The following is an 18,459-nucleotide window of genomic DNA, read 5'->3' as shown; positions in this document are numbered from 1 at the left end:
ATTTTTGTAAAGAATAAGCTACTGTAAATTTAGAGGTAGAAAAACTGAGAAGAATAAGCCAGAAATGTATGAAAGGTGTATTCCTATACGAAAACTGTGGACTAATATTCATACTGTGGCGACTTAAAAGCAGAACAACTGGGCAGCCTAACATTTGAACAAAAGAAGTGATACGGTATATTTAGCTCCTCAAAAAACTAAGAAAAATTGGAATGAAGTACACATGTAATTCAAACAATACAAAATTGGAAAATAGAAACTCCATTCTATTTGATTCCGCTGTCTACGAAATTTCCAAATTTGTCTAGAGCGAGGATTCTAATCGCTTATCATCTTTCATTATTAAAGCTGTGTAAACAAATACAATACAAATGACGCACTCAAAGTTAATTAACCTTCACGTATCGACTAAGACCTTGATTTCAATATTTATAAGTTACGAAAATAATCACTGAAATGCTTTGTTTTGAAATGAGGAATAAATAGTTCAAACTGGTACATAAGTCGCCATTTACTAGCTAACGAACTTATGTTAACAGCCTTATCGCTGCAATTTACCAAGCAGAAAATCTAAAATGTCGCTGTAACCTCCTTTGAAATTTGGAGACAAAATCTTTTTATGCCTATATTTTTCTCGTACCTCTGTTATTTAGATACTTCTCTACCTACAGTAGTTTTTGTGTTTTCTTTTCCTGTCGCGTTTTCATCACAATAAACGCAGCAGAAGCTCTCAAGCAAAGAAAAGAAGTTGTAGTAGATTGCTTGCACAATGAAGCAACGTGTGGACACGATAAAGCTCATGCGTTCTTCCCACAAATCTTTTGTATGACGTTTGGTTCCCGTGCGTCTTTGATTGCGCACGACGAAAGAGGTATCGTGTGGACATACCTAAGGATGACGACCGAAGGCGGGAAGGAATGCGCTTGTTCGGCCTCCTTTCCCAGGAAATTACGCTTCCACAAATATGCTTGGATAGTTGCGCTGTTGAAAATTTATGTGTATGCACACAAAGTGAATAGAAAAATGGCATCGTGTGTATGCACCTAAACAACTTTTTGGGGCACCAGCTACATTTGCAAATCGTAGCGTATGAACAGGAGACCACTGCAGATCTCACGTGTGAACGCATCTGAGGCAATTGTTGTTTCAGTCTTGTGTTTCTCCTCTGTGTGAACAGTGAGTTACAGGTGCTGAATTTGTGAAATCCTCCATCAGGTCAGCGCACATAGCTTTGTGTATGTTGGGCATGATTTCACTCAATGTTTGTTCCAAAACTGCTGTATAAATTATTAGATCAATGGCGAAAAGTCTTCATCCTGTTGCCAGGAGTCTCCAGCCACTCATGTGGAAGAATTACTCTCCTTAAATAAGTATAGTTCCAGGCTATGTGTGGAATTGTGAGCTTCAAAAGATAAGTGTGCCCCCAAATACATAAGCAAATAGCTATGCCAGTTATCGGTTTCGCGTTGCAAATCGCAAAGAAAATTTCTGTGCGAAAATTGCCTTCGCTTAAGCAGCCAACATCTAAATAACTATGATCGGTCTTTCTGTTTACTGCATCTTTTATTTCAGTATAGGTTGCGAACACAGACCATAACAGAATTTCCTCCATTACGATTCTGTATAAATGAATTAAACATTGATGTTGCGTGAACATAGCCGCTTGCCGCTGAAATATCTTTCGTAGACCGACGGATGGCAGGTAAGCAGTAGATACTACATTGGACCTTGTGAGTGTGGACCGTCGAGGTGTATTTTATGGTATGAACACACTGTATTTGCAACGATTATTTGCGTGCACAGACATTTGCGCATATATCTGCGCAGATAGGTCGTGGCCTGTGGACGGGCTATTTTTGAGAAGGTAGTTGGGTCTCTGCCGGTGCGCAAACAAAAGTGACAATAGCATCATTGCAGTCGATCATCGCTTGTGTATGTGTATTCAAAGCAGCAGATAAACACTGGTTAGTAAAGACATGTGACTGGCAAAGGTGCAGCTGATAAAGCGTCTGAAGTCGTCGGGTATTATTTTCATATAATCGTGTGTGCACTAATTGTGGTGACATGATTAACAGGATACCAAAAGTAAGTGCGTGTGGAAGTGATTTTATTGCGGTTATTTGTGATGGTAGTAATTTATCTTTCTGCTTGTTCCCTAGACCATATCTACTGACAACTCTTTATGAATCGTTGTGTGTTAGTAAGCTCACAATTCTAATATATAAACTCAGAGAGTACTCCTCTACAAGCGGTCTGTTTCATTATTGGCTTTTGCGGTAATGTTATTAAACATGTAGATTTAGTAACCGAAAATGTACGGAAATTCTTTTGTGGAGTGGTGGTGGTTCTCAAGCAGAAAAAAATTTAATTTCCTCTTAGCAAGTTTCATTATTTTCCGGTTCACTTCATTTATAAATGAAGTGGTCGGTGTTTTTTGTTTTTCTTCTAATGTTATCTGTATGGCTTAGTCAACATCCCAGGATATTGAGTGTCATGCTTATTTGTAGGGTTCGTCGGACATCGACATAATTAGAACAGTATTTATGTACTGTTTCGGCGTGATGATATTACCCGTGGCGACATTTTTTGGTGTTAAGTATGTGATTTTTAACGGTAAGTGGAAGAGGTTAATCATATATTTCATTGATAATTTTGCTGTTTTTCTCATGCTATTTTATAATCGTTGCAATCGAGCCGAGTATCATGACGTAGCCATATAATACCAATTTAATTAATATTATACATTAGCCTGTGTCGGCAACAACATGCCACTACTGCGTCGTCCTGAACAATAGAGTTGGTCGTCCTGCGAGGAAAAAGAAGTTGTGATGACTTATCATTTCAAGACCTGGATTCAGAAGGACTGTAATGAAAGTACATGTAGTGTAAGCAATGTAAACCCATTGGACTGGCAGGAATTTGTTTTCTTTGATTTGATTCATGAAGTTTGTAAGCCCGTGGATAACAATAGACATATAATGTGTGGCCTAGTATTTATGAAGGGGGCATACATTTAGAGAAGAGAGTTGTTTGCACTGTCATTTGTCACAAAGGATGCTCCTTCTCTGTGTCATAGGGGTGATACCAAAGTGATACTTACTGAAGTACACAATTGGGAATCAGATTTATTGTAGAACACTTTATTCAGCCACTAACCAAAACTAGCACAAAACTTGATCTATGGAATGATCCACAAGATATCCATACCTCTGTCCTGTTAACCCCTTATGAAATGGTTTCAGTGGAAGCCTAGCATACACTTCACTTAGGTAAAATATTTGCTTCCCTGAAAACAGTGTTATTACCAGTCATAATCATTTAAACCCTTGTTAACATTATGCACTTGGGAGTGTCACTGTGTTGGTAACAGTCTGAACTGCAGAATTTGTCAGTGTTCAGAGAGAAAAAAAATGAAGGGTGTTAGTTTCTCATTCTTATCAACAAAACTTATTTAAAAATATGACTTCCATAGAATATGAATGTTAATACACTGATTGGGTGTAGCTGCAACTATTAGTTAATTTGAAAAAGGAGGCATTTGTGCCCAGTCTGATGCTTTGTACATTTACTTTCATTTCCACTCGTGGATAGTACTCTTTCATTTTTTTCTCCTCTTTTGATAAAATTTGGAAAGATGATACAAAATTGTGATTCTTCAGCTTTTCTTGGCTTACTGCATGATGAAATAGTTCATGGGTGAACAACCAAATGTAAGTGTTGAGTGGGCACAATATTTCAGCAGCCAACAGCATTGACATCATCAAGTGCACTGATAAACTGATAGCTTAGGAACTGCTGTAGCACTTTCTCCCCCCCCCCCCCCCCCCCCTTCTTCTCTTCCTGTACATCTACAAAGAAACTCAGCAAGCAACTGTATGGTGTGTGGTGGAGGGCACCCTGTACCACTAGTTGTCATTTCCTTTGCTGTTGGTACTCGCAAATAGAGTGGGGAAAAAACAACTGTCTGGATGCCTCTATATGAGCCCTAATTTCTCGTATCTTATCTTCATGGACCTTATGCACAATGTATGTTGGAAACAGTAGAATCATTTAGCAGTCAACTTCTATTGCTGGTTCCCTAAATTTTCTCAATTGTGTTTCTCAGAAAGAACATTGCCTTCCTTCCAGGGATTCCCAAAGCATCTTTCTACCACTTACGTGTTGTTCGAACACACCGGTAACAAATCTAGCCATTCCCCTCTAAATTACTTTGATGTCTTCCTTCAATCCCAAACACTCAAGCAATACTCAAGAATAGGTTGCACCAGCGACCTTTAGTCTCCTTTACATGTGAACCACTGTTCCTTAAAATTCTCCCAGTAAACCGAAGTCAACCATTCACCTTCCCTACCACAGTTCTCACATAGTCTTTTCACTTCACTGCTTTGCAACGTTATGCCCAGATATTTAAATGACAAGATTGTGTCAAACGGGACACTAGTAATACTGTCTCCAAACGTTACTCAGTAGGTTACATTTACCTCCAACCAGTATTGCATGATCAGTTTATTTACATTATTGACCATAGACTTTGTTTGAATGGCTCTTTAACTGTCACAGCAGAATTGGGTGGTCGGTAAAACATCAAACAGTTAACTTGATTTCATCTACACGTGTTACATGCAGTCAGATGACTTCACTGTCACACTCAACTTTGATCTCCACAGAGACAATATTTTTGTGAACTGCATGAACACTCCTCCTCATGTGACCTCTCATCTGTCTTTCCAATATATGTTCCACGACTGGCTAAATATCTCGGAGCTTTCCTCTTCATATTTGAACCTGCTCTTGGTTTAAAGAATAATTTGAATGTGAGAACTTTCCTCCTCCTCCTCCCCCCCCCCATTCCTCCCCCCCCCCCTCCCCCCTCCAGTTTGATGTGCTGTAGTATTGGAGATCTCCATCAGACATCTATCCTCCCACTCTTCCTCCTATCAAGTTGAACCATCCTAGGTTCACGCCCAGGTAAGCATGATGGCTGCACATCTGCTGTTCCTGTGCCTGCCATGAAGTCAGTTCACTGTGCGATATCTCTATCTTCTTCATAGTGTGGCAGGTTGAAGGAAAGGATGGAAGAAACAGCAGAAGTTCTGCAACAGCCACTAAGCGGTCAGTTCATCAGTGCACCTGATGATGGAAACATGGTCACTTGCTGAAATATTGTGCTGTTAGACACTGACATCCGTCCATTCAACGATGAGCTATTTGATTTGGTAAAAAATAGTGAAGTGAATTTCGTTTCCCATTCGGAAATAAAACTTCAATTTCTTGGTAGCTGATAGCTTGAATTAATTTTTGCCAGATATATTCTATACCAAACAGAAGAGGATCGTACAAAAAGCCTAGAAGACATGAAAAACATAAAAAAAACTTTTGTATACAAACATTATGAATTATTGTTTTGGGCTGTATATTAAACTGATAAATGAAATCATTTTTGTTGGTGATCATTTGTTTATTTAAGTTTTACATAAAACAGTGCTTGAAATCTTGTGTTTTCAGTACAAAGTAAGTGTTATTTATATGCCTGGTCTGTAAATGTCACAAGGCACACAATCCTTAGGATGCTTAAAAATCACAGTTTAAGACAACTGTTATCGATTATAGTAGTATCTATGTGTAAAAAACTTTTTGAATTATTCCTGTATTACTTCGTGACCAGTTTCAAGAGCATGTTTCTCATATTTGAATGCACATTGTTGGAAATGGGACAAGTAGGCTTGAGACCAATAACACAGTATTAAAGTAAATGAGGTAACTATGGAGGAATATATGTAACATTTGTCATCTATGTGAGTGTGTATCCAATATGGTATTCATGAAACTACAATTAAATTTTTTAAAGTTAGGGAATTAGGGAGGCGTATGGTGGAAACGCCAACTTCCAGTGTATACAAATAGCGATGATGTTGTCAATACATATACATGCCAACAAATGTGAACAGAAATAAAAATTGCACAAGAACATCTCCCCAACAATAAAATTAGACTAACAGAACAACCATGAGAAATAGTGGGCGTAGGGTGGGGACAAGCTACATATATAACAATACAAAACACTGCACCATCCCAAAACAAATATTATACAAGCCATAAAGCTACAGCCACAAAACCAACAGGAATTGTACACTTGACTTGACTTTTATAGCTCAAATGAGGTCCACAATACCAAAATCTGCAGTTCCAAGAAGTGGAATCGGACATTTCACTTGACATATATAGTTAAGATACCCACAAACTTCTACATAACTCACAAAACACATGTAAAACCAACACACAAACAGCCAAAAAAAAAAAAAAAAAAAAAAAAAAATGTTGATTCAATCAATTAAAACACAACCGAAATACCATGAATATAAAACAGACAAAACTTCACAATTTGCCAAAACATAAACAAAGAAAAAAAATTGTATAACAACTCGCTGAAAACAAAGCAAACCCTTCCAAATCCACGTTACAGCACTAACTGTACAAACCTAAGTAAACTCACGTTATCACAGTGATAACCAAGACTTAAATGAACCCAGTACCACACTTTAAACTCAACAATCAGTGTCCACAGCCAGAGAGCACCATCAAATACAACAACATGACATCAACAAAGATGTACCAACTCAAAAACACCACACAACAGTGACGTCACACAGCGCACCGTTCCGTCATGGGTCAAAGAAGACAGGTGGAATCACACTTCCAATGACTCCAAAGTAGTCCTTCAAATTAAAAATTTAATTCTTTGCAATAGAAACAACATTGCTGAATGTGTGTTTTCCCCGCTATGTATGTAACAATACAATGTATAACACTGATATGATAATTGTGATAATAGACATAAATTATGCATCCAGTGATATTATCTCCTTTCAGGTATCCTGTCTGATGACTCTATCAAGGCTAATGTGTATTCAGCGATAACTGCAGTAATAGTACTGCACATTTCATTGGTGTTTTTCATAATTAAAGCATATTCAGAGACTGAACCTCCTAAGCCTGTTACCAAACGGGATTAAAGGTGATTCCCATTTTTTGTCAATCTGCTGATTCATGTAGAAATGTAAATTATTCATCAAAATTTAATAGTTTAAAGCTTTATCGGTATTTATTTGGTGTCAGTTGTGTGATTTTCTTACTTGCTGTGTGAGTAATTTTTGTAATGATGCTTTATTGTCTCTCTAGTTGTGAAGTTAATGTAAGATGAGAAAGAAAGTGGTAAAGTTTTTTTTATAGTGCAATATAAATGCAATTTGTTATACTTTCATCTTATTTCTTGAATAATCATTTCTGTGCTGTAATAATTTTTGTTATGAATCAACATTCTTTCAGGTATTGTCTTTTTCTTACAAGCAATTTATCAGTTCACAGTTTTTTAGTGGAAGAAAGAAAAGTTTTCAAAAATTGTAAATGGGATGAGATGTACTGGTGGGTGAAGACAAAATCGTACATTACTTGCTTTTTTTCCTCTTGGGAGTCTTATACTTTTAAACTTGTTAGGTTTTTAATTCTGTGGAGTGATTCTGAAAAATTAATTCTGTGCTGAGATTTGTTGCTGATAATAGGATAACACACTTGTTGAGGTGTCTTTTGCAGTCAAAAATATGGCAATTTGATAAAATTCTCATTGAGGCTGCTGTTTCTAGAAACATTCATTCAAATGTGATTAGTTTATGCTTAATGTGTTAATTATTCTGCAATGTGAATGCCAGGCTGGTTACTACAAGCCATTTAAAATATGCTATAGTGTGCATACAGTCCTGAAATAATGAATGACAGGAAACTGCTATGGTAATTTAAGGTAACAGGGAGTGAAACATCATCGACAAGCATGGACATGTATTGGATGATTGGAATACATAAAAAAGATTGAAAAAACTTTTATAGTGAGTAATTTATATTTTATGCGCTGTAAGACGCACTTTCTTCTCCGGAAAATTGCCTCCGAAATTCAGGTGTGTCTTATACTTGAAATTAATATAAACATGTCCAGAGTTTCATTTACAGTTCCCACCAATCTTAAAAATGGCTGCATATTCGAAGCCGCAGGAAAACACACTCTATCTGGGAGCATTGGATTCAACTGGCAGCAGCAGTGAACTGATGAGATGAACATGAGTTGCAGGGATTCACAAGCTTGCTAACACTGTCTCTCTCCCACCCCGCCATGACACACCCAGAACACTGTCAAGCCTAGGTGTCATTGCAGTCTAAGGTGCCAGTGAACTTGAATTGAAAGTGATATGTGTTAGTGGTAACAGTAGAATATTTTTGTTAGTAGCTAATTTCATAATGGATAACAATAAAAGGTATTCATGTAATGCAAGCTATAATTTAGAAGTAAGAGTATGTAGAACTACATGGAAACAGAGCAGCTGAGCAGTATTCTGCCTCCCCCCCCCCCCCCTCCCAACAGAAAAAGCCATTTGCAATTGGCAAAGGCCAAAGAAGAAGGAGAAAAAAAAATTAAGACCAAATTTGTAAACAGGACTGAATGCAAAATGGCCAAAACTAACAGATGACATGTGGAAATGGATTCAAGGACACTGTCAAAATGGCATTAGAATTAGTACAAAAATGAGTCAAGTACATGGTCGTAAGGTAGCACTACAGTGCAGCTTCGAAAGAAAACGAGTGTGGAACTAAGCCAAATAGTGCATATGGATGAAACTCCTCTGAAATTTGATGTGCCGAGTAAAAGAACTCTATATGAAAGGTGCTAAAACTATAACTATAAAAACAAGTGGACATGAAAAAAGACGCTACAATTTTTTCCTTTCATGTTGTGCTGACGGTACTAAACATAATTCAGTTATCATTTTCAAGTGCAAAACAGTGCCAAAACCTCAAATACTACCAGTTGTTGTTGATATACAAGACAAGGGCTAGATGGATGAGGCTGGTATGAAACAGTGGATCAACAGTGTGTGAGGAGAAGTAATTGTGGTTTATTGAAGAAGAGTTGTCATCTTGTGCTAGATCAGTTTAGTGGTCATCTGAAAAATTCTGTGACAGGTAAATACAGAGCTTGCTGTTATTCCAGGAGGGCTTACTTCACAATTGCAACCTCTCGATAAATAAACCATTTAAAGTGTATATGACAGAGGAATGGAACAAATGGGTGGTGGGTGAAACCCAACATTAATTCACACTGAAGGGAGCTGTAAAATAACCTACAAACACAGAAGTGTGTCACTGGATAAAACAGTCATGGTCTATAGTGATAGAAATTATTGCCTAGTTACAAACCCTGTGTTCTCCTGTCTGGCACATATAGTCCTGTTCTTGTTACCCCCCTCACTCCATGAAGGACATGGTCATGCAGACATGTGACTTACAATTAAACTCTCAGGTTGTGAGATAGCCCAGTGTCAAGGTAGCAGGCATCCCCCTATCCATCTCTGCAACAAGTCATCAAACTCTCTAGCCACCAGCAACACAACCTGTAGGCCGGAAAGAACAGAAAGAGTATTTCTGTGAAGGCTTCCTCTGTGCCTCCAGCCAAACACCACCTGAGTTTGCCTCTAACTGAAAAGCCTCGAAGAAATCCACCAAATGCAAATGGTCTTGTCCTTTGCCGACTCGAAGATCGTCTTTGATGGTGTCACCACGTGATACCTTTGCCCAGCTGACCTCCGTGTCGCTGATGCACACCACCAACTGTTTTTCAGCATTGGACTCTGCACAAGCAAGCCAATACTTCTATGGACCCCCATGGAGCAGGATCCTCCTGCTTCTGTGCCCTGTAATAGCGCCTCTTCACAGGCTCAGGATTATTAAGCCTCTCCCAGTGGCGTGGACTACCTCCTCTCAGCCCTTCCACCGGGAGGAGGTCATTTTAACTAGGATGCTTATTGGGCACTGCCTTTTTAGCCATCGTCATTTGATATGTGGCACTAACCCACCACTTTGTACACCTTGTGCCCAAGTATTAACTTATTGATGGAATGCCCATTTTTTAACAGTTTACGTTACCGCTTGGGTTTGCCAGCCGAGTTATCGGCCGTTTTAGCAAATGACGCGTGGGCTGTCGACCACGTTTTACTTTTTATCTGCCAAAGCAATGGGGTGAAGGCCATTTATTATTTAGTTTTGGACCTCTGTTCGGTATGGTGTTTCTTTTAGCTCTTTCTCCATGTGCCTGTTTTTAGCTGTCTTCTCTTATGTCAATTGGGACTGACATATAGTCGTTTTTTAACTTCTCTCTGTCTTCATGTTCTACGGTTTTGACTTGGATGCATATGACCCCAGTTGTTTTTTGCGCCCTGAATCAAAACAAACCAAACCTCAATGTCTGTGTAAAGAAACATATTAAAGGGCATATGAAAGACAAATGGAACAAATGGATGGTGGATGAAACCCAACATGAATTTGTGCCGAAAGGAGCTTCAAAACAACCTACAACCAGTGTGTCAGTGGATAAAACAGATGTGGCCAAGAGTGAGAAAAGACATTATCGTTAAATCTTGCAAGAAGCACGGCATAAGTAATCCTCTTAATGACAGTGAAAACCAACTTATATATGAAGAGGACAGCAATGACAATGAGGAAGAAGAGTAAAGTTCAGATGGTAGTTTGCAGGGGTTTTAAAGGTCAGTTTGGTTTTATAAACTATACATTTTTTTAGTTCTTTTTGCATTGCAATAATAAAAATGGTAAACAAGCATTTTTTTCAAAGAAGTATTGCTTAAAAATTAAGGTGTGTCTTATAGTCTGTAAAATATGGTGGTGTGCATGCCTCCATGGTGTTTTGACCAAACACTGTGCAGAAAAGTTGCATCTTGGGACAGTAAAGTGAGGAGCAGCTTCAGCCTCCCTCAGGTACTCTTGGGAGCGTTCGGCTGAATGGCAGTTAGTGGCGTATGCTGATCTTGTGGCAGTGAAGTAAGGAGCAGTAGAAAAGGAAGCAGTGCATGCATGCTGCTAACACCTTGCCAGCTTCAGTTGTCAAGTAGTAGATGCAGTGCCTCTGTATTTGTCAATATTAGTACTTCAAGCTTATTGTTTGAGTGTATAATGACTGTACAAATTACAAAATTTGGGTTGGATTGTTTGGGGGAGGAGACCAGACAGCGAAGTCATCGGTCTCATCGGATTAGGGAAGGACATGGAAGGAAGTTAGCCGTGCCCTTTTGATGGAACCATCCCAGCATTTGCCTGGAGCGATTTAGGGAAATCATGAAAACCTAAATCAGGATGGCCGGACATGGGATTGAACCATCGTCCTCCTGAATGCGAGTCCAGTGTGCTAGCCACTACGCCACCTCACTCGGTCCACAAAATTTGGCATGCTGCTTTACATACTCAGCAAATAAAATCATTAAGCCAACACACCCATTTTGGAGAGTTGGACTTACTACAAGCTATTCACAGAATTCTGAAGATCAAGGGCTATAGTTTTAGTGGAGATGAAGAAGCAGTGTCAGACAGAACTGATGTTTCAGCACATCTAAAGTTTGTGTGGGTGTCCTAAGAAACTCGAATCTTCATGAAGATTGATGTGAAATCATCCAAAACCAGTAACTGGTAGTGTTTATTAAAGTTTTTCAAAGCATGAGACAGTGTATGCTTACTGCATGCATCATTTCTTAACTGTTATTACCACAGCTTGCAGTTCAACTGACTCAGATTGTGTTAATTTATGAGAATGCTGATTTTTGGGCAGTGTGATACAATCACTACAGGACAGATGTATTTTGCTAGCATTGCCAGCCAGTGTTAACAGGCAAATTCTATTTTACTCCTCAAAAGAGGTGCTTGTAAAACTGGTATTGCACCAACATTTATTAACAAAAATACAATGAAATGGGATCAGACATACTTTTGATAATGGGATTAGGATTTCTTGGTGGGGAGGATGCATCATTTTATCTTGGCAGGAGAGTTGCTGCAGAAGTACAAGTAACTTAAGTGCACCAGGGAACAGTGTTCTGGAACTAGAGATGGGCAAAACCCTTCTTTTCAGGGATCAGATTGGAACTGCTCGTTCACTGCAATGAACTAGCTCTTTTTCATGACTAATCACTCGTCATTCACTCACAAAAATACGTAGAAGAAAGTCACCTTGCCTCTTTAATTCGGGCCATTATACCTAATAGAAAAGAGAAATAATAAGTTTATGTCCCTAGTAGTTATGAAATTTAAATCATCTGCATTTCATCTGCTGTAAAAATTAAAAATATTACAACAAAATCCTAACTACTTTTATCAACTGCAAAGATTTTAAAAATAAGACTATTTCTTGTTATGTTTTCATATTGTAACTGCAGATAAAATATAAGACATGTAGCATAATTGTAAGTAATTTACTTGGCTAAGATAAATATTCATCTAGTTTGAGAATCCCTGTACATGACTTCCTGGAGTTGAGAACACATTCCAGACAGTTGTTAATATCTTACCCACGACCGCAAAGGGATCTAACCTGTTTATACCTCCAGAGAAAACAGAAGTTATGACTTTCAGGGGGTCAGAAGCCAATTCCCAGCAAAATAATAATAAATGATCAGAAAATGGAAAGTATAAACTCATTCAGTCTCTTGGGGAATATTATCTCATTTGAGACAGAAATGTGTAGAACCTTCACAATTAAAGTAAGAAAGGAAAATCTAACAAAGTTCTACAAAATGGTGTCAAAACCAACTATGACAAAAAGCTTAGATAAGTAGATGAAGGCATACAGGAACAACTGAATGGACTATGCCAAAACACTGGAAAGCTGATAGAAGACCTGCATTATTGATAAATTATAACACAGTTGGCATAATATCTTTAGGAAGATGGAGAAAAGAGTGGAAATATCAATAATTTCAACCAAGATGGTGTAACAGGCAAGTGCCTAATACTTGCAGGTAAAAGACGATGAAATCTCGTGTAAAAAAAATATTAAGATTTTTTTTAAGTAACTACCTGATATAAGAATTGATCTGAAAGCATTTATCTGATAAGGTTGAATAAGTGAAAACAATGTACAGTGCACTATCATATGTGTAAAAATAATTAAGTGAATACGTATGGTTATTATGATAAAGAATAACATCTGGTATAGCCAAACATAGCTGGAGAGTCACTGAGTCAAGGAAGCAAAGTACAAGCTAAATCAGCGGGTTGGCCAGCAGCACAGAGAGCAGAATGACTCCAGAGTTGCTTTTTAATACATTCCGTGCAATCAGCTGGTGAATGGAATTGCCCAACATATGGTTTCACCTGGTGATCGGGATTACCCAGCACGCAACATCGACTGGTGATCTGGATCTGGGACCGACCAGGAGGGAGCGGTTGCTAAACGATCCACTCTATGCAAGTGGTGGCTGATGACAGCTGTGCTCATGTGATTTACATGATCGACAACATGTTCTGAGCATGATGGTAAGTCAAAAGATAAGACATAACAACTCATTGTATAAGGGGCGTTCAAAACGAAACTAGCTGGAGACATAATTATAGAAACCAGTACCTGTGTGTTATACGTATTGACCCTGGCTGTTGAGACACTTGTCCCACTGTGACACAAGGTGGTGAATGGCTGTCTCAAAAAATTCCTGGGGCTTCAATGTTAACCAGTTCCGCATATACAGCTGGATGTCATCGTCCGAGGTGAATAGTTTGCCTCTCAGAGCCTTTTTAGGGGAACCAAAAATGGCGTAATCACAGGGAGACAGGTCCAGACTGTATGGAGGGTGGCTGGGAACCTCCCATTTTAATTTCTGCAGGAGTTCCGCGACTGTGTTGTCGTATGAGGCTTTACGTTGTCATGGAGCAGAATGATTTCACAGTTGAGATAAGCCTTGTCATTTTGATTTGATCGCTTGGCGAAGGGTGGTCAAAGTACGCGAGTAGTGCTGGGCATTCTCTGTTGTCTCATGCTGCAGGAAGTGAATCAGAAGTGGGCCATCTTGGTCAAAAAAGAATGTCACCATAACCTTTTCTGCACTTGTGTGGATGGCCTTGGCTTTTTTTGGTGGTTGTGACCCTGGAGGCCTCAGCTTTTTTTGGTGGTTGTGACCCTGGATGCTTCCACTAGAGACTTTTGTCGTTTTGATTCCGGTTTGAAGTGATGGCACCACGACACATTTCCAGCCACCACTTGTGCCAGGAACACATTCCCTTCCCGAGCACAGTGCTGCAGATGAGCAAGACAGTGTGGTTGAAGACTTTGGCACACCCGTTGGACAAACACTTTGTGCATGTGCAATTATTCCTTCATGATGGTGTGAACACTTCCGACACTCAATCCAACCATGGCGGCTATGGCTTACACTGTCACTCAGTGGTCCTGGGTAATGAGTGTATCCACCAGCTGGACAATGTCATTGGTAATGTAGTATGGTGCTCCAGACTATGCATGATTGGCTAACGTCACCCATCCTTCCCTGAAGTGCTTGTGCCCTGTCTTGACCCTTGTGAAGGACATGTAGTGTTTGCCGTAAACTTGGGGCATTTGTTTATGAATGTCTGTTCCTCCTACCCCTTCCGCTTTCAGAAAATGACAACACCTCCTTACTCGTCTTCTGACTCCTCTGTCACTGTTGGCAATGCAACTGGCAGCATTGGACGATTGATGCATGCTGCTGCTAGCTCTGTATAGTCGTGTGACGTGTATGCGTGCCCTCTAGTGACAGACGGTGAACTTCCACGCTCTGGTCGGAACCACACCTCATTACACATGCCGTGGTGTTACCCTCCTGTCATCGGTTTGTGGATTCCAGACTCCGGCTCGTTTCTTTTTCAGTGCCTCTTATATAGTATGTAAACACTTATTTGGCTTCTGAAATTTGAGATTTTCTTTTCAGATCAAAAGCTGAAATACAGAGTGTAAATGATAACTGTTTACTATGTATCACTGTAGTATAGAGGAAGTCAAAAGGACATTTGTGGTCTGAAATTTTGCTATGGGTTGCATGTGCATCACACAATATTTTCAGTATTCTCTTGCTTCCTTCACACAAACTATTAGTCCTCAAGAAAAAATGAATTTTAGGAAATTTAATGTTGTTTAATTTTGTACTTGGATACATTTTTGCTAGAGGCTACATTCCCTGAGTTATTTAGTATTAAATGTATGAAAGTGACAATCAGTGCCCCCACCTGCCCCCAACACTCATTTCTCATGAGTCAGAATTTCTACTATGTCGTTCATGGCCTTCCAACCTACCACTGTACAAAAACGTGCAACTACATGAATTATTTTCCATATTAAACACTTAGTGGTCTTCATTGATGGTGAAAGTTTCTCATTTATTTTTAAAACTCGCTTTTGTAAGTATCAAGTTGGTATTTGAGAAGTGTGTAAAACTTATTTTGGTATCGAAATATGTAAATCTCGGTCCAGGGTAACAAGACTATGGGTCAGTTTGTTTTTTAATGGAAATATGTGAAGCTCACACTAGTTGATGCAAAACCCAGACTAGTTTGTACATCAAATAATTTGTCGGGAAGAGAGCGAACCATTTTTAGTGAATTTTATGTATGCTGCCTGACTGCAAAACAAAATGACTCAGATTAAAATGTGGGCTCTTGAATATTGCTTAACTTTATCTTTAGTCTTGCAATCAATCACTGTACCAGAACTGTTGTTGTAATTACACAGCAAATGAACATAAATTTTACACATCTGATTTCCTGATAAAACTGCTCAAAAATTCACGAAATAGCACTTTACTGAAATCTTTTTACTGGTATTAAACCTCTGAATTGATATATTATTTTCACAAATACACTCTGACAGTCACTGTGCCTTACAGTGAACATGAACGTTGATGGCATTTAAATTTGTTGGTGTATCTATGTACGCGGAATTCTCTTCTGCTCTGCAACTTATTGATGTTAGAAATAATGATGTGACTGTCAAAAATCCAATTTAATTTGCTGTACTTGCAGTGTGCAGTGCAATATCAAGTCTTACCACTTTCATAAAAAGCTTCTCCATACACAACTCGTGATGCAAGTGTGCAGACATTCTTGAAAGTGAATGAAAATGGGGAACTAATCTTAATGACTGGTAAACTAGAAGAAAGACCCCAAGTTTAACAATGCTTCATTAAGTCATGACAACAATACACCTGTTCATAAAGTTCTCACACCTAGGAAAGTTATCAAAAATATTTCTTAATAGCTCTCCTGTGTACAATTGGCTTCATTGACACTTGTTCACACTATAAGACAAAACTGTATGCCACAACTTCAAACATATGCAGTGTTTTAATAGTAACAGTCACAAAGCTCGACAGTTAAAAATAAATGGATAACCTTTTATCATTCTTCCATTAATATAATCTCATTTGCTCAGTATCTTTCTTCAAAACATATTGTTACAAAAACCTTTTTAAATAATGCTGCCTGCACTACATGGCAGACCACCTTCCATCCTTTTCCAACCAAGTACATTGCCAGACTACCCAACACACGCTGGCTCTGCTACTTCCTGACGCACTCTGACCAACATATCTGGTCTCAAACACAGTGTTACAAAGGATATGATTACATAGATATTACAGAGGTTGAGTACATCTATCTCATTTATGGTCAAACCCTCCTAAAAATTGCCATAGCAAATGGGGCAGCCCCCTTTCAACTCGGCTATTACACCACCCAATTAGTTGCGTATTTTATTAACATTTAAACTTTCCTGTGAGAGTAATGAAAGAGAAAAAGACTTTTGTAAATATTATACACAAACTGATTAAGTTTACAGTTCAGTCTTAACTTACGTCCTTACTAGCACACAAGTTTCGCAATAAGAAGATGCCACACAAACAAAACGATTAAATTGTTAATTTTATTATGCCAAAAGTTCACAAAACTAAGAGGTAAAATTTATATAAATCTCCATTTTACAATTTGAAAGTGCACAACTAAGCTGGTGGTGTAGTAGCACAGTCAGTGAAGACAAAGGTCAGATAGGGGAAATAACATGTCAAGTTGCATGGTTTTGTACAGTGGCAGGAGGAAATGCCCTCAACAACATACTAGAAACACTGACTGCTGAGGGATGGTGGTACATTTGAAAGTAACTATTGTACATTTTTCTTGAATGACATGACAAATGCACCCTCTAGCAAAAAAGTATCCCAATACATAATTAAACTATATTAAATTTCCATAAAAAGGTGCTGTTCATTTTTTCTCTAGGCCTAATAGTTTGCGAAAACAGGGTGGGAGAATATTGAAAATCCTGCATGATGTGCATGTGCTGTGCCTTAGGTAAAATTATATGTCAATTTGAGGTCGTTTCCCAGCTTGATAGACCACAGGGTGTCCTATATGAAATTGTTGCTTCTCAACTTCCTCTACACCACTGTGATACATGTAAACAGTTATCGTTTACACCCATTATAAGATGCAAAGTGTTTCATGTGTTAATGCAGTCTTCTGAAAACCATATGTGCACATGCTCTGTTATGCATTTTTCTTTTCTCTCTTTCTCTCTCTCTTTCTCTCTCTCTTTCTCTCTCTTTCTTGTTTTCCCCTTACTTTGAAAATGTTTCCTTCATCATCAGACATGGGGCACTGTTGTAGTGGCCTCTCACGGAAACTTTGTTCTGCTTACAAATGTCTCCAGAGACACTTCAGAGGAGCTAATGCTCCTTTTTTCCAAGTCATTGATCACTTGCTCTTTAGAAGGATTAGCTCTTTGAAGCAGTTCAGGAGTGGATCGCCCACATCTAGTAGGGATCCTTGCTTTCCATGTTGCATATTTGTGACCTGACAGGTGATATCAATTTTAACCACAGAGTTTTTGGTAATGATGCTTTTGTTTATAATGAAGTACTACCTGAAAAAACCTGCACAAATACTCAGCTAGATTATGATAAGATTTCAAAGTAATTCAAAGATAGGCAACTTGTTTTAAATGGAAAATTGTACATTTCACAGTATATGATTAAAATAGCCATGAGTCATTCAAATACCTGGGTGAAATGAAACTCCATGTGGTGAGAGCCTCCTGGTGGGTAGACCTGATTGCCTAGTGCAAGTATTTTGAGGGGACACCACTTCGGTGACCTGTGCATCAATGATGATGATGACGACGACGACACAAACACCTAGTCCCTGAGTGGAGAAAATCTCCAACCCACTCAGGAATTGAACCCTGGCCCCCCAGCATCACAAGCCAGTGCTCTGTCCACTCAGCTACGGTAGCGGACAATACCTGGGTGTAACAGATTGACAGGACATGAAATGGAATGGGCAAGTAGGCTCAATAGTAGGTAAAGCAGGTGACAGAATAAGGTACCTCGGCAGGATACTGAGAAATTGTTGCTAGTCTACAAAGAAGACTGCTGCTTTCAATTCACTTGTGTCCCATTTTAGCATACTGCTCAACTGTGTGGAATCTACAGCAGGCAGGATTAACTACAAAGAGGGGTGGCTCAAATGATAACAGGTTTCTTTGACTCACAGAAGTGTTAAAGTCAACTGATTAGGAATAAAGTATACTGCAAAGACAAACACGCGATCTAGTGT

At 38.8% G+C, this 18,459-nt stretch overlaps 1 protein-coding gene across 1 annotated transcript in view; it reads left to right on the top strand.

Annotated features, from left to right (window-relative positions):
- The first annotated feature begins 1,843 nt into the window (after positions 1 to 1,843).
- LOC126356156 (vacuolar ATPase assembly integral membrane protein VMA21 homolog) overlaps positions 1,844 to 18,459 on the top strand; it is a 38,219-nt gene continuing 21,603 nt past the window's right edge. The window contains exons 1-4 of the mRNA XM_050006901.1: positions 1,844 to 2,085; positions 2,508 to 2,613; positions 6,871 to 7,015; positions 13,043 to 13,362. Of these exons, the coding sequence (XP_049862858.1) occupies positions 2,065 to 2,085; positions 2,508 to 2,613; positions 6,871 to 7,013 (270 nt within the window). The 5' untranslated portion in view covers positions 1,844 to 2,064 and the 3' untranslated portion in view covers positions 7,014 to 7,015; positions 13,043 to 13,362. The remainder of the gene's footprint in view (positions 2,086 to 2,507; positions 2,614 to 6,870; positions 7,016 to 13,042; positions 13,363 to 18,459) is intronic.

Source organism: Schistocerca gregaria, chromosome 3, assembly GCF_023897955.1.
Source record: "Schistocerca gregaria isolate iqSchGreg1 chromosome 3, iqSchGreg1.2, whole genome shotgun sequence".
Classification (NCBI taxonomy): Eukaryota; Metazoa; Arthropoda; class Insecta; order Orthoptera; family Acrididae; genus Schistocerca; species Schistocerca gregaria.
The sequence above is the reverse complement of the archived record's forward strand: the minus strand, read 5'-3'. Positions and strand labels throughout refer to the sequence as shown.